General features: G+C 42.8%; 1 protein-coding gene across 5 annotated transcripts in view; it reads left to right on the top strand.

Moving 5' to 3' along the window:
• Positions 1-23,602, top strand: part of LOC123756093 (SAP30-binding protein) — a 154,013-nt gene that overhangs the window by 6,671 nt on the left and 123,740 nt on the right. For 2 of the 5 annotated variants that reach the window (XM_045739088.2, XM_045739089.2), the window contains exon 2: positions 16,274-16,478. In XM_045739088.2, the coding sequence (XP_045595044.1) occupies positions 16,287-16,478 (192 nt within the window). In that variant the 5' untranslated portion in view covers positions 16,274-16,286. Of the gene's footprint in view, positions 1-1,289; positions 1,298-1,754; positions 1,898-3,061; positions 3,244-16,273; positions 16,479-23,602 lie in introns of those variants that run through there. The other 3 variants (XM_069336543.1, XM_069336547.1, XM_069336544.1) reach the window with 3 other exon arrangements.

Here is a 23,602-nt window from a genome sequence, read left to right as displayed (position 1 = left end):
ACAAGCGTTTTGAAAAGTATCATCATCGGTATAGCATCTCTAGTGTGAAAAGTTCTTGTTATCCAACCTGTCATTTTTCTTGCAGTTGTGACGGCTACTTTATTGTGTTCTTTAAAGGTAAGGTCTTCCGACATGAGTACACCCAGATCCTTTACATTGCCTTTTCGTTCTATGTTATGATTTGCCTGAGTTTTGTACGTGGTTTCCGTTTTTATATTTTCATTTTTTCCAAAGCGCATGAGCTGGAACTTATCTTCGTTAAACACCATATTATTTTCTGTAGCCCATAGAAAGACCTGATCTACATCTGACTGGAGGTTCGCCGTGTCCTCTATGTTGCCTACTCTCATGAAGATCCTAGTGTCATCTGCAAAGGATGATACAGTGCTATAGGTTGTGTTCTTGTCTATGTCCGAAATGAGGATGAGAAAAAGTACTGGAGCAAGCACAGTGCCCTGGGGGACTGAGCTCTTCACGGTTGATGGGCTGGATTTTATTTTGTTGACTATTACACATTGGGTTCTGTTGGTCAGGAAATTGTAGATCCATCTGCCTATTTTTCCGGTAATTCCTTTTGAACGCATTTTATGTGCAATAACACCATGGTCACATTTATCAAAAGCTTTTGCGAAATCTGTGTAAATTACATCCGCGTTATGTTTGTCTTCCATAGCATCTAATGCCATATCATAGTGGTCCAGCAACTGCGACAGGCAAGAGCGCCCTGTTCTGAAACCATGTTGTCCGGGGTTATGGAGTTGCTGTGATTCCATGTATTTTGTGATTTTACTTCTTAGCACTCTCTCAAAAATTTTTATGATGTGCGATGTTAGCGCTATCGGTCTGTAATTTTTTGCCTCTGCCTTATTTCCTCCTTTATGAAGTGGTGCTATCTCTGCTGTTTTTAGTATATCAGGAATAACGCCAGTATCTAGGCTTTGTCTCCACAGAATGTGGAGGGCCTGCGATAGTGGTTTTTTACAGTTCTTTATGAATATGGAGTTCCAAGAATCCGGGCCTGGTGCAGAGTGCATAGGCATACTGTTTATGGCTTCTTCAAAATCCAGTGGGGATAGGGTGACGTCTGATATATATATATCTACACACGAATTTCACTTATTTTTCCTTGAACACAAACGGTCGGATGGTAATCACTATGATATATTGGTTAATATGTTGAGACACACTTTGAAAGTTATCTGACTGTGTTTAGTTCCTGGGGTGTTCGGGGTGACCCGACCTTGTGTGTGTGGGGTGATCCGACCTTGTGAGTGTGTGTGTGGGGTGACCCGACCTTGTGAGTGTGTGTGTGTGTGTGTGGGGTGACCAGGCCTGGCGAGTGTGTGTGTGTGTGGGGGCGACCAGACCTGGCGAGTGTGTGTGTGGGGGCGACCAGACCTGGCGACTGTGTGTGTGGGGGGGGGGGGGCGGCTACCAGACCTGGCGAGTGTGTGTGTGTGGGGTGACCAGACCTGGCGAGTGTGTGTGTGTGGGGGGGGGGGGGAAGGTGACCAGGCCTGGTGAGTGTGTGTGTGTGGGGGCAACCAGACTTGGCGAGTGTGTGTGTGGGGCGACCAGGCCTGGCGAGTGTTTGTGTGTGTGGGGGCAACCAGGCCTGGCGAGTGTGTGTGTGTGTGTTTGGGGTGACCAGACCTGGCGAGTGTGTGTGTGTGGGGGGTGACCAGACCTGGCGAGTGTGTGTTGGGGGTGACCAGACCTGGCGAGTAATTACCTAAGTGTAATTACCTAAGTGTAGTTACAGGATGAGAGCTACGCTCGTGGTGTCCCGTCTTCCCAGCACTCTTTGTCATATAACGCTTTGAAACTACTGACGGTCTTGGCCTCCACCACCTTCTCACTTAACTTGTTCCAACCGTTTACCACTCTTTTTGCGAAGGTGAATTTTCTTATATTTCTTCGGCATCTGTGTTTAGCTAGTTTAAATCTATGACCTCTTGGTCTTGAAGTGCCAGGTCTCAGGAAATCTTCCCTGTCGATTTTATCAATTCCTGTTACTATTTTGTACGTAGTGATCATATCACCTCCTTTTCTTCCGTCTTCTAATTTTGGCATATTTAATGCCTCTAACCTCTCCTCGTAGCTCTTGTCTTTCAGTTCTGGGAGCCATTTTTTTTCTACCACAGACGTGGCCTCACATTTACAATGCTAACCAGCATATATACATTTTTCTGTCCTCCAAGGACTGGGTTAGAAATGTGTTAAATGTATGGTTAACCCTTAAACCGCGCAAATCATATACATATGCTTTCAGTGACAAAACCGAAACCGCGCATGTCATATAGAGTGGGGCCTCGACTTACGATGCTAATCCGTTCCCAGAGACGGATCGTAAGTCGAAATATCGTAAGTTGAAATATCGTAAGTCGAAGCGATTATTCCCATAAGAAATAAAGGGAATTGAATTAATCTGTTCCCCACCCTCCAAAATATCAACATACAAATACATTTTATACTGAATACAATGTTTTTTCTAACTACAATACAGTGCCAAAGTGTCTCTTACCTTTATGGAGGGCTCTTGATGGCGTATGGAAGATGGTGATGAGGGGGGAAGGAAGAGAGTTGTTCCTGTTTGGAAGAGGAGTCCCCTTCCATTATCACATCAGGCAGAGATGTTTACTCTGGGGTACTCTCTCTCCTACGTTTTGCCTGAATACCACTAGGACCTGGTTGTGGTTCAGTGCTTGTTTGTCTCACTACAAATTTGTCAAGAGACATTTGTTTTTCCCTTCATTTTAACATTTGTCTGTAATGATGCATCACAATGTCATTGAATAGGTTAAGGCAACGACCTACTGCAGCTTGATTTGGGTGAGTCGTTTCAGCAAAGGTTTGCAATTCTTCCCATGCTGCACACATTTTCTTAATTGTTGAGGAAGAGACATTCTGAACTCTTGTTTCTGCTCTATGGTCATCCTTACATGGGTTTTCATATGTTGAACCTTACCACTGACTTTCCTGGGACTCATAGCATGATATATAATAATTACTTTAATGTTCAAAATGCAAAAAATCACCACAAAAGTGGAATTTCTTATAGGTGCGATCGTTACTAAGCGGGCAGCTGTAGTAAACTGAGGCAGGTCGGCCGCATGACTGGGAACCACGTGCTCGGTCGACCCGAACGTGTACCAACAAATATCGGAAGTCGACGACACCATCGGATGTCGAGTCGCATTTTTCGAAGAAATTTACATCGTAACTTGAAATTATCGTAAGTAGGTAAGTAAATTATCGTAATCGTATGTCGAGGTGCCACGATATATATGATTTCGTGTCTAGCGCTATAATTTAAATGCCCCGCCTGGGATAGGGGCAGCTATAGTGCAGCCACGACCGATAGTTGCCAGATTCAGGCCAACATTCTTGGGTGTGAGAGCTTCAGTATTGAGCGAGCCACCAAGGCTGACGCACACAGCACGAGCTCACAGCACCGCTGTTCAGCTTGTGACCACAGCAACGCCTACAAATGCCATAATATATATGTTCATGCTATTATTTAGCAATGATAGTATTACAGAAGACCCCCTGACTGTGATAAAACAGACCAGAATACTGATAATAGCAGGATCGTGGTGATATTTAACGCTGTGCTTCAAGGAGGGAGGAGTAATGCTGTGGGAGGGAGGGTGGTGGCGTCGTCTTCTGACTGTGTGTGGCCACCTTTTTTGACTGCACTTACCATACCAGCTTAGTGGTTCGCTATGGTGAACACAAATGTAGATACTTAAATATAACGTGTGTATAGAGTGTAATAACAGCAATAGGAGTAGGTTGGGAGCCGCCATTTTGGTGAGGGAGGTGTGTCGTCTGCACGACTTATCATGTTGTTTACTGGTGGCCACTATGGTCTTTCGCCACCATACCAGCTTATTTGTACAGGTATGGTGAATAAAACAGGTCGATACTTATATATAATATGTGTATATAGCGTAATAACACCACAAACAGTATTGTTGGAGGAGAAATATTAGTGCGTCTGGCCTTGGGGCGGCCGCCACCAGCTGACTGTGTGAGTAGCTACGTCTTTGTGCCTTTACTCACCATACAAGCTTAGATGTACAGATATGGTGAACAAAACATGTAAATACTTATATATAACATCTGTGTATAATGAATAACTGCAGAAACAGTATTGTGGGAGGAGAATGAGGGCAAGTGAAGTGTTGTTGAGGGAGGGAGTGGCATTGAGTGGCTGGCTGGTGTGTGGCGGTCACTCCTCATTGCATTTTGACTCACAATACCAACTTAGTGGTTCGTTATGGTGAACAAAACATGCACATACTTATATATAACCTGTGTATATATAGTGTAATAACAGCAAAACTATTTGTTTATTGTTTTATGAACATAATAATTGAATCACTAATATGCACACCATAATTTTGAGTACAGCGATGGTTCACACATATTATTATGTAAATATATCACAATTCACTGTATTGAATAATATTACAGTGTTACGACCCTGGGTTCCTCAAGTGGAAACCAGAGGTCAAATTGAACTAAATAAGCTACGTTAGATTAGCAAGACGCAAGTCGATGTGTCTTTGTTCGTATCTTCCCTGCCAAACGTAGGACGAATCTTGTTGCTCACAAGCATTCAAACTCTTGAGCTTGTTGTGGATTAAGTATAACATTGTTATAAGATTAACTATCCTGAGAACGAGTAAAGTAACAATATGATTCATAGGGGAAGATTTTTAATGTGTTTAGCTGCACGATCAATTAGGCTCCTCCCGGCACCACACAAGGCGGGAGCCCTGAGCTGGTCGCTGGAAGCGGCTTCTCTGTTGGCGTTCGAGGTGTAAACAGCTGGACTCTGTGGCTGCACCTTTCTCCCCTTCTACCTTTCTTCTTACTTATTTCCCTTACCTTAAGTTAAGTATATCCTGGGTTGTAAGTGTGCCTACTCTGGTAGTAAAGTTTGGTGAGACCTGGGGGTAGTATTTACCAGTGTTTTGGATACCCCTAAGTGTGTGTTGTGTTGTATTAGGGTACCACGTGGTCTCACTACCCTAAGCTGCATCAAGCTTCAGTTCTTAACCAGTAGTACCTTACCCTAGCTTGTTCTCAGTGTAAACCTTGTATCTTGCTTATGTGGACCAAGGCTTTCAACGTAAGATAGTGTGGTAAAGTAATTATTATTGTTATTGGTGTGAATGTATATGGGGGGTTGTTAAGGGGTTAATAAATAAGTAAGTTAGTAAAGGAGTATCCATTTTTCCTGTGTAGGAGATCTATGATCAACCTCTAGGCTGACTATTGCTGTAATAAGCCACTACAAGTTTATTTCTCTATATTTAGTGGGGGGCTGGGCCTTTGAGATCTCCCATATTTGATAACTCTTAATGCTAACTACTGCCCCTTCACTCATGTTATACTAGACTCCCATTTATAACATACTGCAAAAAAAAAAACTAAGAAAAAGTCAGAGTCATTGAAATAATTAGGTAATAATATATTTGTGGCAACTGCCGCCTGACAGCTCGAGCGGAGTAGACCTCGTCTGGCAAAGGCTCTGTCAACGCCTCTTTTTTTGCCAGACTTCCCTACCCTATTGCGGCTAAAATATGCCACCTACGATTTTTTTGTTATTTTGTCCGTGATCAGGGAACAAAAATGAACACTTATAAGATGAAAGAATTTTTTGGATTTTTTTTTTTTGTTGCACCTGTGGGTGTTAAATCCATTTGGACCCCTAGCGGTTTGAGGGTTAAGGGGCCGGATTACAGTAAATTAAAAGTTGTTCAATTTCAACCAAACTTTTTTTTACTAGTTGTATATAAAAAGGGCTGCAACTGTTCTACATTTCAGTATCGCACCCCAAATAGAAAGGGAGATATGTTTTCTTTTCCAACGAATTTTGCACATTTTCAATATCCTACTTCTACCATAATATTCAAATGACATCATTTCTATGACACTCATATATGATATTAGCATATAATAAAAGATTTTTTATAAAAAGGATTATCCAAGGTATGTTTAGCTTTACTAATACAAGTAGTCAAAGTTCCCCCAAAAATACATGCCAATATTTCATGTTTCCAAGTATTTATAAAATCAATAAATGAACTTAGGAATAAAGTGTTTCATAAACGTTGTAGAGACGTCAACTCTACATATAAGGTGTAAATTTCATGTAAATTGAAAAAAAAAAAATGAAAGAAGAGATGCAATTTTATGTTACAGTACAGTACTTGAAAATAAATATATTTTTTTTTTTTTTTTTTTGCAGGGATATTCCTGCACGGGCCCTAAGCCTCTGGCTGGCCCACTAAGTGTTGCTTGTTTCTGTTTTACTTGGGCGGAGTATGAAAAATAAATAAGATCAAACACTGGTTTGTTTGAAGTTGACTTAACCAATTTCCTCCAAAATCTGCATCTTTACAGATAGGCATTTGTTCTGTAAGGTATATACGTTTCATGCAAATTAGCTGATAAAAAATATGAAAAAAAAAATTGAGAAAAAAAATTAATTTTGGGGGGATTTTTTTTTTGTATAAAAGTAAATATTAAAATACTTTATCATATGCTATTGTGATAGCTTAGTCATAGACATGATTTCAGTTGACACTTTTGTTTGATGTTAATTTTTGACCATTTTGGAAAATTTGACACATAATTCAATATTTTTTTCTCCCTTCCTATTTATGCTACGATGCTGAGACTTGGGCCAGTTGAACCAAATTTTGTATACAACTAGTCAAAAAAGTTTGATTGAAATCGAACCCGTTTTCATTTATCGCATTTTTCCGTAATACGGCCCCTTTAAATAGGGATTTATTGAACAATCAACCACAGAAGGTGATTCAGTGCTTTTAAAATGCTAAGCTAACCCACATACGTAAATACATAGATACACAGATTTATGTATGCCCTACATAAAGTGTTCGATGTGTCTTTTACATAGTGTCATTAATGTGCATTTACAAAGGTGAAATGTAAATCTGATCAGTTTCCACATATACTTTATACACATACATATACATACACACTTAGCATATACATACATACATACACAGCTTAGGGTCCCAGATATTGTTGCATTATCAGAGACGAAACTTGAAGGAAATATAATAAATGAAGTCATATTCCCAAGAGGCTACTCAGTTTGGAGACGTGACAGGAAAACTAGGAAGGGAGGAGGAGTGGCTGTACTGGTGAAAAAACACCTGAAGGTAAAAAGAGTTAATATTTGAAAACCCTCGAGATATTGACATAATGGCATTGCAGGTCTGGAATCAGGATGATAAGCTGATAATTGTAAATACCTACAGCCCACCAGCAAGCAACACTTGGACAAAGGAAGAACTGGATGACAAACAAGAGGGCCTCATAATGGTCATGAGAGATATTATTGTACAAGCAGATAAAGATAAATCACGACTGTTGATACTGGGGGACTTCAACTTTAGAGCAATAGACTGGGAGGCCTATGAAGCAAGAACGGAGGACTTTTGGACATGCAGATTTGTGAACCTCATTCTGGAGACATTCTTGTATCAACACATAAAGCAAGCCACAAGAATGAGGGAAGGAGATATACCGTCAGTACTGGATCTAGTATTCACCAGGAAAGAAGAAGAGATTTTTGACATCCAGTACCTTCCTCCCTTGGGAAAGAGTGATCACGTCCTGTTAGACATTAAATATGCTTTAAGATATCATCTAGAAAAAAATGGGGACATTGAAACAGTTGATAAACTCGATTTAAGGAGAGGCAACTATGGGGAACTTCGAAATTTTTTTAATGAGTGTAATTGGACAGAATTGTTGCTAGGTAGGGAAGTAAGTGAAATGTATGCCAAATTTTTAAAACTATACGAGGAAGGCACACAAACATTCATACCAAAACAGAGATGCAGGGCCAGAAAACAGGATTGGTTCGACAGAAATTGTGAGAGGGCAAGAGACCAAAAGACACAAAAATGGAATCAGTATAGGAAGAGGCCAAACCCCCAAACATACCAGCGATACAAAGATGCGAGAAACAACTATACAGCAGTAAGGAGAGAGGCAGAAAGAAATTTTGAAAAAGGGATAGCAGATAAATGTAAAACAGAACCGGGCCTATTCTTTAAATTCATAAACAACAAATTGCAGGTAAAGGATAATATCCAGAGGTTGAAAATGGGAAACAGATTCACGGAAAATGAAAAGGAAATGTGTGAAACATTAAATGAAAAGTTCCAAAGTGTGTTTGTACAAAATGAAATCTTCAGAGAACCAGACACAATAAGAATTCCAGAGAACAACATAGAGCGGGTAGAGGTGTCTAGAGATGAAGTGGAAAATATGCTAAAGGAGCTCGGGAAGAACAAAGCAGCTGGCCCAGATGGCGTTTCACCATGGGTTCTGAGAGAATGTGCATCTGAGCTCAGCATTCCACTTCACCTGATCTTTCAGGCATCCCTGTGTACAGGAATCATAGCAGACGTGTGGAAACAGGCTAACATAGTTCCAATCTACAAAAGTGGCAGCAGGGAAGACCCCCTCAATTATAGACCTGTATCATTGACAAGTGTAATAGTGAAAGTATTGGAAAAGCTAATCAAAACTAAATGAATGATATAATATCAGACAGACAGTATGGTTTTCGATCTGGAAGATCCTGTGTATCGAATTTACTCAGTTTCTATGATCGAGCCACAGAGATATTACAGGAAAGAGATGGTTGGGTTGACTGCATCTATCTGGACCTAAAAAAGGCTTTCGACAGAGTTCCACATAAGAGGTTGTTCTGGAAACTGGAAAATATTGGAGGGGTGACAGGTAAGCTTCTATCATGGATGAAACATTTTCTGACTGATAGAAAAATGAGGGCAGTAATCAGAGGCAATGTATCGGAATGGAGAAATGTCACAAGTGGAGTACCACAGGGTTCAGTTCTTGCACCAGTGATGTTTATTGTGTACATAAATGATCTACCAGTTGGTATACAGAATTATATGAACATGTTTGCTGATGATGCTAAGATAATAGGAAGGATAAGAAATTTAGATGATTGTCATGCCCTTCAAGAAGACCTGGACAAAATAAGTATATGGAGCACCACCTGGCAAATGGAATTTAATGTTAATAAATGTCATGTTATGGAATGTGGAATAGGAGAACATAGACCCCATACAACCTATATATTATGTGAGAAATCTTTAAAGAATTCTGATAAAGAAAGAGATCTAGGGGTGGTTCTAGATAGAAAACTATCACCTGAGGACCACATAAAGAATATTGTGCAAGGAGCCTATGCGATGCTTTCTAACTTCAGAATTGCATTTAAATACATGGATGGCGATATACTAAAGAAATTGTTCATGACTTTTGTTAGGCCAAAGCTAGAATATGCAGTTGTTGTGTGGTGCCCATATCTTAAGAAGCACATCAACAAACTGGAAAAGGTGCAAAGACATGCTACAAAATGGCTCCCAGAACTGAAGGGCAAGAGCTACGAGGAGAGGTTGGAAGCATTAAACATGCCAAAACTAGAAGACAGAAGAAAAAGAGGTGATATGATCACTACATACAAAATAGTAACAGGAATTGATAAAATCGACAGGGAAGATTTCCTGAGACCTGGCACTTCAAGACCAAGAGGTCATAGATTTAAATTAGCTAAACACAGATGCCGAAGAAATATAAGAAAATTCACCTTCGCAAATAGAGTGGTAGACGGTTGGAACAAGTTAAGTGAGAAGGTGGTGGAGGCCAAGACCGTCAGTAGTTTCAAAGCGTTATATGACAAAGAGTGCTGGGAAGACGGGACACCACGAGCGTAGCTCTCATCCTGTAACTACACTTAGGTAATTACACATAAGAGGGTTAATATTTGAAAACCCTCGAGATATTGACATATCAGCTCTGGAATCAAGATGAAAAGCTGATAATTTTAAATGCCTACAGTCCACCAGCAAGCAACACATGGACAATGGAAGAACTGGATGACAAACGAGAGGGCCTCATAATGGTCATGAGAGAGATTATGGTAAGAGCTGATAAAGATAAATCCTGATTGTTGGTACTGGGGGACTTCAACTTTAAGGCAATAGACTGGGAGGCCTACGAGGCAAGAACAGAGGACATTTGGACTGGCAGATTTGTAAACCTCATCTTATCTTGAGGTTATCTTGAGATGATTTCGGGGCTTTTCTGGGGGGAGCCCCGTCGGCTCCCCGGAGCTATCCCAGGCTGATATGCTAATGTCAGACTTTGGCATCAGTCATGTGTATGGAGTTCTTAGGCCTACCGGGGACCACGGCCAGAACCGGGCCCCCTCAGAGAGGCAAGGGGAGCAATGGCCTATAGAAGCCCCCGTGTAGTTGGAAGCATTCTATGTCTGCCATCGACCGGAACAGGCACCCAGAAAGGTAAGCGCCCCAAAACAAACCCCTATTCTGGTTAAAATTGCTACCTAAAACCGAACTAGTGGATAGAACTCCCCAACCGAAAACAAGCAAACTAGTGTGACGTCACACACTGCCGCGCCGCTGTCTGCGCAGCTCCCCCCTCCCCGGGAGGGGGAAGGGGGAGCCCCAGACCCCCCGCGCCAGCTACCCACACCTCAGTTCTTGAGGCTGATGCTATAGGCGATGGTCGTGTGCTCTGGCTCCGGTGTCGCTACTGCACTGTGCTTTGCGTGTGGTGTTAGTTTTGTGGGTGCATCATGTTTTGTGTCCGGTTGCGGCGCTTCGCCGATATTTGCGCGCCACAGCTTCTGTGTCCGGGGACGCGCTGTGGGTTGATCCGGTTTCCCTTCTTCCCTGTTCGTGGGTTCGGGTCTCTCAGGTCGTCCGCAGGGTTATTAGGTCCAGCCAGCCTGCGGTCTATCCCCGTGCCCATGACGTTCGTAAGTTCGCGGCTCTTGCTGCCGTCTTTGGGAATATGTCTTGGTCTGATATTCGGGCGCGGGGATTTTGGCGGTCGAACAGGGTCCTGGCTGCTCGTTACCTTGTGAATGTCCCTGGGCCTCGTCGGGCCTGTGTTGCTTTGGGTCGGCGGTTGCAGCCAGTTGTCTCGGCTTCGAGTTGAGGGGTGAGCGACGGCCGCCTCCCGGGTAAGTCCCTCTTTTTCTGTCTGTGGGTAGTTAGCTCCGGGGAGCCGACGGGGCTCCCCCCAGAAAACCAGCGTTGAATGTAATGAAACGCCATTTTCTGGGTGAGTCCCGGAGGCTCCCCGGCATCCCTCCCTCCCTCCGGTCGGCGTTTTTTCGCGTTTTTGACATCCAGCCTCAAGAACTGAGGTGTGGGTAGCCGGCGCGGGGGGTCTGGGGCTCCCCCTTCCCCCTCCCGGGGAGGGGGGAGCTGCGCAGACAGCGGCGCGGCAGTGTGTGACGTCACACTAGTTTGCTGGTTTTCGGTTGGGGAGTTCTATCCACTAGTTCGGTTTTAGGTAGCAATTTTAACCAGAATAGGGGTTTGTTTTGGGGCGCTTACCTTTCTGGGTGCCTGTTCCGGTCGATGGCAGACATAGAATGCTTCCAACTACACGGGGGCTTCTATAGGCCATTGCTCCCCTTGCCTCTCTGAGGGGGCCCGGTTCTGGCCGTGGTCCCCGGTAGGCCTAAGAACTCCATACACATGACTGATGCCAAAGTCTGACATTAGCATATCAGCCTGGGATAGCTCCGGGGAGCCTCCGGGACTCACCCAGAAAATGGCGTTTCATTACATTCAACGCTGGTTTTTTTTTAGTGTCCCCGCGGCCCGGTCCTCGACCAGGCCTCCACCCCCAGGAAGCAGTCCGTGACAGCTGACTAACACCCAGGTACCTATTTTACTGCTAGGTAACAGGGGCATGGGGTGAAAGAAACTCTGCCCATTGTTTCTCGCCGGCGCCTGGGATCGAACCCAGGACCACAGGATCACAAATCCAGCATGCTGTCCGCTCCCATAATATCTTGGAGTAATAATAATAATACTGTATCTCCAATAATATCTATAATAATATCTTGGAGACAATGTATCAACACGTCAAGCATGCCACAAGAATGAGGGGATGGGGATGTTCCGTCAGTACTGGATCTAGTATTCACCAGGAAAGAAGAGGAGGTATTTGACTTCCAGTACCTTCCTCCCTTGGGCAAGAGTGATCACATCATCTTGGACGTTAAATACGCTATGCAATATAGTCTTGTAGAGAATGGAGACAGTGAAACAGTTGTTAAACTCGATTTCAAGAGAGGACACTTTGGAGAACTTAGAATTTTTTTCATGGGTATAATTGGGCAGACTTGTTGCTAGGCAAGGAAGTAAATGAGATGTATGCCAAATTTTGCGAAATATACTATGAAGGCACACAAACATTCGTACCAAAACAGACATGCAGACCTAGGAAACAGGGTTGGTTCAACAGAAATTGGGAGAGGGCCAGAGATCAAAAAACACAAGCATGGAATCTTTATAGAAAGAGACCAAACCCCCAAACATACCAGCGATACAAAGATTCAAGAAATAACTACACGTCAGTAAGGAGAAAGGCAGAGAGGAACTTTGAGAATGGTATAGCAGACAAATGTAAATTGGATCCAGTCTTTTGCTGTAAATTCATTAAAAGCAAGCTGCAGGTAAAGGATAATATTCAGAGGTTGAAAATGGGGAAGAGATACACGGAAAATGAAAAGGAAATGTGTGAAACATTAAACGAAAGTTCCAAAGTGTGTTTGTACAAAATGAGATCTTCAGAGAACCAGACACAATAAGAATTCCAGAGAACAGCATTGAGCACATAGAGGTGTCTAGAGACAAAGTGAAACAAATGCTCCTGGAGCTAAGTAAGAACAAAGCAGTTGGCCCAGATGGAGTTTCATCTTGGGTGCACATCAGAGAATGTGCACCTGAGCTCAGCATTCCACTTCAACTGATTTTTCAGATGACCCTGTGTACAGGAGTCGTAACAGATATGTGGAAAAAGGCTAACATAGTTCCAATCTACAAAAGTGGCAGCAGGGATGACCCCCTCAATTATAGACCTGTATCATTGACAAGTGTAATAGTGAAAATATTGGAAAAACTAATAAAAACTAAATGGGTAGAACACCTGGAGAGAAATTATATAATATCAATCAGACAGTATGGTTTTCGATCTGGAAGATCCTGTGTATCGAATTTACTCAGTTTCTATGATCGAGCCACAGAGATTTTACAGGAAAGAGTTGGTGAGGTTGACTGCATTTATTTGGGCCTAAAAAAGGCTTTCAACAGAGTTCCACATAAGAGGTTATTATGGAAACTGGAAAATATTGGAGGGGTGACAGGTAAGCTTCTAACATGGATGAAAAATTTTCTGACTGATAGAAAAATGAGGGCAGCAGTCAAGAGGCAATGTGTCGGACTGGAGAAACATCTCAAGTGGAGTACCACAGGGTTCAGTTCTTGCACCAGTGATGTTCATTGTCTACTTAAATGATCTACCAGAAGGAATACAGAATTATATGAACATGTTTGCTGATGATGCTAAGATAATAGGAAGGATAAGAAACTTAGATGATTGTCATGCCCTTCATGAAGACCTGGACAAAATAAGTATATGGAGCACCACTTGGTAAATGGAATTTAATGTGAATAAATGCCATGTTATGGCACTGGTCGGCGATTTTCGCGTGTTTTGACATCCAGCCTCAGAACTGATGGGTGGATAGCCGGCGTGGGAGGTCTGGGGCTCCCCCTTCCCCCTCCCGGGGAGGGGGGAGCTGCGCAGACAGTGGCGCGGTGACGTGTGACATCATACTAGTTTGCTTGTTTTCTGTTGGGGAGTTCGGCTTTAGGTAGCAATTTTAACCAGAATAGGGGTTTGTTTTGGAATGCTTACCTTTCTGGATGCTTGATCCGGTCGATGGCAGACACAGAATGCTTCCAACCACACGGGGGTTTCTATAGGCCATTGCTCCCCTTGCCTCTCTGAGGGGGCCAGGTTCTGGCCGTGGTCCCCAGTAGGCCCTAGAATTTCATACACATGACTGATGCCAGTCTGACATTAGCATATCAGCCTGGTAAAGCTCCAAGGAGCCTCCGGTTCTCACCCAGAAAATGGCGTTTCATTACATTCATTTGGTGAAGAACGGGACGGCAGCTTTCCGGAGGGGCCCTTGTGTTATTGATGCTTGATTGGTCAGGCCATGGGTGCATCATGTGTTGTGTTCGGTTGTGGCTCTTTACTGTTATCTGCGTGCTTTGGCCTCAGTGGCCAGGAAGTGCTTTGGGTTGATCCGGTTTCCCTCGTTCCCTGTTCTGGGGCTTGGGTCTCCCAGGTCGTCTGCAGGGTTATTAAGTCTAGTCAGACTGCGGTCTATCCTTTTGCCCATGACGTTCGTATGTTTGTTGCATTGGCTGCCGTGTTTGGCAACATGTCAGCCACTGGCTTACATATGGGCGCGGGGATTTTGGCGGTCGAAGAGGGGTCCTGGCCGCCCGTTATTTGGTCAACATTCCTGGTCTTGGTCGTTCATGTATAGCTTTGGGTTGCAGGGATGCAGCTAGTTGTCTTGACTTTGAGTTGAGGAGCGCGTGGCGGCCGTCTTTTAGGTACGTCTCTCTTTTCCTTATCTTTGGTTATGTAGCTCCAGGGAGCTGATGGGCTCCCCACAGACCTGTCTCCTGAAGCCCATATAAAAAAAATAACATCAGTGGCATATGCAAGGCTGGCTTACATCAGGACTGCCTTCAGGAACCTGTGTAAGGAATCCTTCAGAACCTTGTATACCACATATGTAAGACCAATCCTGGAGTATGTAGCCGCAGCATGGAGCCCATACCTTGTCAAGCACAAGAGGAAGCTGGAAAAAGTTCAGAGGTATGCCACTAGGCTAGTCCCAGAACTAAGAGGCATGAGTTACGAGGAAAGGCTGCGTGAAATGCACCTCACATCGCTGGAAGACAGGAGAGCTCAGGGAGACATGATCACTACATACAAAATTCTCAGAGGAACTGACAGGGTAGATAAAGATACTGTTTAACACGGGTGGTATGTGAACAAGGGGACACGGTAGAAACTGAGTACCCAAATGAGCCACAGGGACGTTAGAAAGAACCTTTTCAGTGTCAGAGTAGATAACAGATGGAATGCATGAGGCATTCATGTGGTGGAGGCAGACTCCATACACAGTTTCAAATGTAGATATGATAGAGCCCAGTAGGCTCAGGAATCTGTACACCAGTTGATTGACAGTTGAGAGGCGGGACCAAAGAGCCAGAGCTCAGCCCCTGCAAGCACAACTAGGTGAGTACAGAAAACCAGCATTGAATGTAATGAAATGCCATTTTCTGGGTGAGCCCTGGAGGCTTCCTGACACACACCCTCCCTCAAAAGATATTTGGGCTTTTGAGCTTTGGTGATATAATTGTGGTGTGCTGATGGCTTACTTCTTGGCGAACATTCCTGGTCTGCACCAGGGTTTATTTTTTTGGTGTGATTAACATGTTGCTAATTTCCCATTTTTTGGGAATTAGCGACACGTTAACCCACTCCAAAACATGTCGCCGAAAGCAAAGGCGAGCCACAGAAAGCAAAGAGCTTGCTTTCTGTGGGGCTCCTCCACTGCTGGCATGTTCCCCTTTTGTTCTCCCATGATGACATAACAATTAAGAACCACCAAACGAGCACTCCCAGAATCTACATTGAATGTAATGAAACTACTCTTACTGGTGGGTCCTTGGTGGCTTCTTGGACCTCTTCCCATTTATTACAGTATCAAGGGCTTCAGTTTTCATCTTCCTAGTTAAATAGCGGAAGCCGTCTAGTTGAGGGATTGACAATATAGGCACATGGTGACCTGGCAGCATGCAGATGAAATTAACAAGAGAACTGCTTCATGACTAGATGGTTTGTTCAATCTGAGGTCAAATTTTTTCCTTTTATAGTTGTTCATCTTGCTAGTCGTATGTTTTGGCTCGCCGATCTTAGTGGTGACCTTCTCTTGGTTAGGGTGATCTCATATCTCCTGCTGCTTATGCTCGTTTAGAGGGGTCCAGGTTTTGGCCTGTCGTCTCTTGTAGGCTTACAATAAATCGCCAGAAAATATGTTTCATTACGTTCAATGCTAGTTTTATCTTGGCTCTTCCCAAATTATCTTTTCTCGAATATTGTCAACTCATGTACTCAAAACTGTACTGTATGCTGTTATATTCTGGGACATGTCCATGTCATATCTCTTGATTGATAATATTCAAAACACGTTTAGTGGTATTTTTCATTTGTACATATGTTTGAGAAAGTTTTTAGGTGCTAGTATGTGACATTCTTTTCATATCTGCAGGACATCAAGCAAAATGTCTCTCGGGCAGCTTACAGCAAATTACACGGATTCGGAGGGTGAAGATGATGACCGCATGAGTGATGACTCTTCTCACAAGTCTTCATCTTTAGGAGGAACAAGAATATTTGAGCTGCGCGAGGAAGGTCGGGGAACTCCTTACAGTGTAGAATCAGGAGGTTCAGGCACAACCACTCCACAGAAAAAGGTTTTTACTATTTGATTTTACTGAGGTTTTATTAAAATTTGTCCCTGTTAAATTCATGTATATTGGCAATTATGATTGTGCAGTGGTGCCTAAAAAAAAGTGTATAATGAAATGGAAGGCCTCTTTTTGGTGGGTCCCTTTGGTGGCTTCCCAAGACACCTGCCTGGTTAGCTCCAAGCCTAAAGCACTCCACCAGGCCCTTTGAGTCCTGAGTGCCTACCAAGGACCACGATCAGAATAGTCTCCCCTGAGTTCAGGCAAGGGAGTCTAGGTGATAAATAATCAACCCAGGCCAAAAAAGAAACCACCAGGAAAGGTAGTGCCCCAAAAATAAGTAATTGCAGTGAAAACATTGTTAACCTTGACAAATTATGTACAGTGATACCTCAGCTTACGAGCACCCCTGGTTATGAGTTTCTCGGGTTAAGAGTTTTTCGGGTTACGAGTTTTTTGGGTTACGAGCAGGATTTGCTAGGAAGATTTGTATCGGGATACAAGGGTTGTCTCAGAATACGAGTTTGTTGATACGTGTACGGGCCGATCTAGCCCGTGGTGGCACGGCGATCACCGCTCAGTTTGCCAGTGCCTTGCACCCAGTGACTATCCCACCTGAATTTTTCACAAGGACTTACCGTTTATTTTATTTTGCAATTTGAGCATAAAATTTGTTATAATATAAATCACAATGGGTCCCAAGAAAGCTAGTGGTAAGGTTCAAGGCAAGAAATCGCATGTGAGGATGACAGTAGAGGAAAAGCAAGGGATCATTCAGAAGCATGAAAATGGTGCACGTGTTGTTAAACTTTGTAGGCAGTACTGCACAACAAATCCACGTCAGCGATATGCACTATACAGTGGCACCTCGACATACGATTGCCCCTACTTACAATAATTTCAAGTTACGATATAAATTTCATCGAAAAATGTGACTCGACATCCGATGGTGTCGTCGACATTCGATATTTGTTGGTACACGTTCGGGTCGACTGAGCGCGTGGTTCCCGTTCACGCGGCCGCCCTGCCTCAGTTTACTACAGCTGCCCGCTTAGTGACGATCGCGCCTATAAGAAATTTCACGTTTGTGGTGATTTTTTGCATTTTGAACATTAAAATAATTATTATATATCATGCCATGAGTCTCAGGAAAGTCAGTGATAAGGATAAACATATGAAAACCCATGTAAGGATGACCATAGAGTAGAAACAAGAGTTCAGAATGTCTCTTCCTCAACAATTAAGAAAATGTGTGCAGCATGGGAAGAATTGCAAACCTTTGCTGAAACGACTCACCCAAATCAAGCTGCAGTAGGTCGTTGCCTTAACCTATTCAATGACACTGTGATGCATCATTACTGACTAACGTTAAAAAGAAGGGAAAAACAAATGTCTCTTGACAAATTTGTAGTGAGACAAACAAGCACTGAACCACAACCAGGTCCTAGTGGTATTCAGGCAAAACGTAGGAGAGAGAGTACCCCAGAGTAAACATCTCTGCCTGATGTGATAATGGAAGGGAACTCCCCTTCCAAACAGTAACAACTCTCTTCCTCCCCCCTCATCACCATCATCCATATGCCATCAAGAGCCCTCCATAAAGGTAAGTGAAACTTTGGTACTGTATTGTAGTTAGAAAAAAACACTGTATTCAGTATAAAATGTATTTGTATGTTAAGATTTTGGAGGATGGTTAACGGATTAATTCAAATCCCTCTTATTTCTTATGGGAAAAATCGCTTCGACTTACGATATTTCGACTTATGATATTTCGACTTATGATTCATCTCTGGGAACGGATTAGCATCGTAAGTCGAGGCCCCATTGTACTTGCCAAGAAAAAAGACATTATGAGTGCCAAAGTGGCAAAAGGAGTATCAACAACCACAAAACAAAGACCACAAATACTTGAGGAAGTGGAAAAGTTGTTATTAATTTGGATACACAACAAGGAGTTAGCGGGTGATTGTGTTTTGGAGGCCATTATTTGTGAGAAAGCCAGGGTATTGCACGAAGACCTTGTAAAGAAAACCCCTGGAACGAGTGCAGAGAAAGAGTTTAAGGCAAGCAGGGGATGGTTTGAGAAATTTAGAAAAAGGAGCGGTATTCATAGTGTTGTGAGGCATGGGGAGGGTGCCAGCTCAGACAAACCAGCGGCTGAAAAATTTATTGAAGAATTTAAAGAGTTTGCAGAGGCTGAGGGATACCTACTGCAACAGGTGTTTAATTGTGATGAGACAGGACTGTTCTGGAAAAGATTGCCTAAGAGGACATACATTACCAAGGAGGAAAAAGCATTGCCCGGACACAAGCCTATGAAAGATAGGTTTACGCTTGTGCTGTGTTCAAATGCGAGTGGCGATTTGGAAATTAAACCCTTGCTAGTGTATCATTCTGAAAATCCAAGGGTTTTCAAACAGTATAAAGTGCAGAAAAACTAAATGTGTGTGATGTGGAGGGCTAATAATAAGGCATGGGTGACTAGGATTTTTTTCGGAGTGGGTGAATGAAGTGGTGTGCCCTGCCATAGAAAAATGTCTGCAGGAGAAACATTTGCCACTCAAGGCCCTGCTTCTCCTCGACAATGCTCCTGCTCATCCTCCAGGCTTGGAAGATCAATTGTTGCACAGATACAATAAATTTCTCACAGTAAAGTTCCTTCCTCCTAACACTCCTCTAATTCAGCCTATGGACCAGAAAATCATAGCGAATTTTAAGAAACTTTATGAAAGGGCACTTTTCCGGAAATGTTTTGAAGTGACTGAAGCCACAAAACTCACCCTTAACCCTTAAACTGCGCATGGCGTATATATACACCCTGAGTAACATGTCCCACGGTGCGCATGGCGTATATATACGCCATAGGGTGCCAGGCCCGATTCAAATGGCCCGCGGCTACACGGGGTTCACAGTAGCTTCCTCAGGGCTCTTGTAAACAGATGCCATTTTTTAACAAAATCGTGGGCAATATTCTCAGGTGTGAGAGGCACAGTACTGTTGGAGCAACCAAGGCCGGCGCACGCAGCATGAGCGAACAGCATTGCTGCTCAGCTTGTGACCACAGCATCGCCGAAAAATGTCAAAATAAATATATAATTGTTATTATTTAGCGATGACAATATTACAGATGACCCATGACTGTGATATAAATAACCAGGGTTGTGATAATAGCAGGATTGTTGTAATAATTAGCACTGTGGGAGGAGTGATGCTGAGAGATGGAGGGAGAAGCATCGTTTACTGACTGTGTAATTACCCAAGTGTAATTACCTAAGTGTAGTTACAGGATGAGAGCTACGCTCGTGGTGTCCCGTCTTCCCAGCACTCTTTGTCATATAACGCTTTGAAACTACTGACGGTCTTGGCCTCCACCACCTTCTCACTTAACTTGTTCCAACCGTCTACCACTCTATTTGCGAAGGTGAATTTTCTTATATTTCTTCTGCATCTGTGTTTAGCTAGTTTAAATCTATGACCTCTTGTTCTTGAAATTCCAGGTCTCAGGAAGTCTTCCCTGTCGATTTTATCAATTCCTGTTACTATTTTGTATGTAGTGATCATATCACCTCTTTTTCTTCTGTCTTCTAGTTTTGGCATATTTAATGCTTCTAACCTCTCCTCGTAGCTCTTGCCCTTCAGTTCTGGGAGCCACTTAGTAGCATGTCTTTGCACCTTTTCCAGTTTGTTGATGTGCTTCTTAAGATATGGGCACCACACAACAGCTGCATATTCTAGCTTTGGCCTAACAAAAGTCATGAACAATTTCTTTAGTATATCGCCATCCATGTATTTAAATGCAATTCTGAAGTTAGAAAGCATAGCATAGGCTCCTTGCACAATATTCTTTATGTGGTCCTCAGGTGATAGTTTTCTATCTTTTCTCCATTCTGATATATTGCCTCTGATTACTGCCCTCATTTTTCTATCAGTCAGAAAATTTTTCATCCATGATAGAAGCTTACCTGTCACCCCTCCAATATTTTCCAGTTTCCAGAACAACCTCTTATGTGGAACTCTGTCGAAAGCCTTTTTTAGGTCCAGATAGATGCAGTCAACCCAACCATCTCTTTCCTGTAATATCTCTGTGGCTCGATCATAGAAACTGAGTAAATTCGATACACAGGATCTTCCAGATCGAAAACCATACTGTCTGTCTGATATTATATCATTTCTCTCTAGGTGTTCTACCCATTTAGTTTTGATTAGTTTTTCCCATACTTTCACTATTACACTTGTCAATGATACAGGTCTATAATTGAGGGGGTCTTCCCTGCTGCCACTTTTGTAGATTGGAACTATGTTAGCCTGTTTCCACCCGTCTGCTACGATTCCTGTACACAGGGATGCCTGAAAGATCAGGTGAAGTGGAATGCTGAGCTCAGATGCACATTCTCTCAGAACCCATGGTGAAACGCCATCTGGGCCAGCTGCTTTGTTCTTACCGAGCTCCTTGAGCATTTTTTCCACTTCGTCTCTAGACACCTCTATGTGTTCTATGTTGTTCTCAGGAATTCTTATTGTATCTGGTTCCCTAAAGATTTCATTTTGTACAAACACACTTTGGAACTTTTCGTTTAGTGTTTCACACATTTCCTTTTCATCTTCCGTGAATCTATTTCCCATTTTCAACCTCTGAATATTATCCTTTACCTGCAATTTGTTGTTTATGAATTTATAGAATAGACCTGGTTCTGTTTTACATTTGTCCGCAATCCCTTTTTCAAAATTTCTTTCTGCCTCTCTCCTCACTGCCGTGTAGTTGTTTCTCGCATCTTTGTATCGCTGGTATGTTTGGGGGTTCGGCCTCTTCCTGTATTGATTCCATTTTTGTGTCTTTCGGTCTCTAGCCCTCTCGCAATTTCTATTGAACCAATCCTGTTTCCTAGTTCTGCATCTCTGTTTTGGTATAAATTTTTTTGTGCCTTTATCATATATTTCACAAAACTTGACATACATCTCATTCACTTCCTTGCCTAGCATCAAGTCTGTCCAATTATACTCACTAAAAAAATTTCTAAGGTCACCATAATGTCCTCTCCTGAAGTCTGGTTTTTCAACTGCTTCAACCTCCTTATTTTCTTCCAGCTTATAACGCATTGCATACTTTATTCCCAAAAAGACATGGTCACTTTTACCCAAGGGAGGAAGGTACTGAATGTCAAATATCTCTTCCTCCTTCCTGGTAAATATCAAATCTAGCATGGAGGGAACGTCCCCTTCCCTCATCCTCGTAGCTTGTTTAACATGTTGATACAAGAATGTTTCCAGGATGAGGTCTACAAATTTACAGGTCCAAAAATCTTCTGTTTTGTGTGGCTAGCTGTTATTGTTTGCATTCACCATACCAGGTCAGTGGTTCTCTATGGTGAACACAAATGTAAATACTTATATATAATGTGTGTATTAGTGTAATAACAGCAAAAGGATTATGCTGGGAGGAGCCATATGGGTGACGGAGGTGATGTCGTCTGCACGATTTGTCTAGCTGTTTAGAGGGTGGCCACTATGCTCTTTGGGCGCACTACAAGCTTAGGTGTACAGTTACGGTGCATAAAACATGTAGATACTTATATATAATATGTGTATATAGGGTAATAACACTGCAAACAGTATTGTTGGGGGAGAAAGTTTAGTGCGTGTGACCTCGAATGAGTGAGGGAGCCGCCAGCCGCCATCTGTGTATAGCGACGACTCTTAGTGCCTGAACTAACTATATCAGCTTAGCTGTACAGTTGTGGTGAACAAAATATATACATACTTATATATAACGTCTGTATATAGTGTAATAACACCACAAATGGTATTGTTGGGGAAGAAAGTTTAGTGCGTGTGTTGAGGGAGTGGCAACGAGTGGCTGGCTGGTGTGTGGCGGTAACTCTTCGTTGCTTTTTGACTCTCAATACCAACTTAGTGGTTCGTTTTGGTGACCAAAACATGCAGATACTTATATATAACCTGTGTATAGAGTGTAATAGCAGCAAAACTATTTGTTTATTGTTTTATAAACATAATAATTGAATCACTAATATGCACATCATACTTTTGAGTATAGCGATTATTCACCACTTTTATTATATAAATATATTACAATACACACTATTGAATAATATTACTGCAAAAAACTAAGAAAAAATCAATCGGAGACATTGAAACAATTAGGTAATAATATCTTTGTGGCAACTCCCATCTGTCAGCGCGGGTGACGCTGACCGGGTCTGACGACCGCTCTGTCAACGCCCACTTTTTGCCAGACTTCCTCGGTCAATTGCGCCCAAAATATATCACCTACGATTTTTTTTTTATTTTTCCCATGCTCGGGGGACACAAATTAACATGTTTAGAAGACGAAAAAAAAAATTTGAATTTTTTTTTCTTGCGCACAGGGGTGTAAATGTCCCCAGGACCCCTGAGCAGTGTAAGGGTTAAAGAGTTCTGGAAACACCATTTTAACATTTGTAGTTCTTTAAAACTCGTTGACAAAGCCTGGCAAGAAGTGACTCAAAGAACCCTGATCTCTGGCTGGAGAAAATTGTGGCCTGAATGTGTGAGAGAACTAGACTTTGAGGGGTTTGAGCCTGTAAATGATGTGCCTATTGTTGAGGAAATTATTACTCTGGGCCGGCAAATGGGCTTGGAATTGGATGGGGATGATGTGGAGGAGTTGGTGGAAGACGACGACGAAGAACTGACCACCGAAGAACTCCAAGCCCTTCAAAAGGAACAGCAAGAAGACCCAGCTGAGGATGTTTCTTCAGTGGAGAAGGATGAGGCAGTAGCAAATGTCCCTTCCGCAGACATTAAGAAGTGGTGTCAGATGTGGGAAGAAATGCAAACTTTTATTGAAAAGACTCGTCCAGAGAAAGCTGTAGAAGGCTGTTGCATTAATCTTTTCAATGACACTGTGATGCCTCACTACAGAGACATCTTGCGAAGAAGGGAAAAACAATCTTCCATGGACAGATTTGTTGTGAGAACATCGAGCAGTGAGCCACAACCAGGACCTAGTGGTATGCAGGCAAAACATGCCAGAGAAAGCACCCCTGAGAGGTCTCCACTGCCTGATGTTATAATGGAAGGGGACTTCCCTTTCAAACAGTAACACCTCTCCTCCTCCCCCCTTCTCACCATCT

This window comes from Procambarus clarkii, chromosome 36, assembly GCF_040958095.1.
Source record: "Procambarus clarkii isolate CNS0578487 chromosome 36, FALCON_Pclarkii_2.0, whole genome shotgun sequence".
In the NCBI taxonomy this organism is placed as follows: Eukaryota; Metazoa; Arthropoda; class Malacostraca; order Decapoda; family Cambaridae; genus Procambarus; species Procambarus clarkii.
The sequence above is the reverse complement of the archived record's forward strand: the minus strand, read 5'-3'. Positions and strand labels throughout refer to the sequence as shown.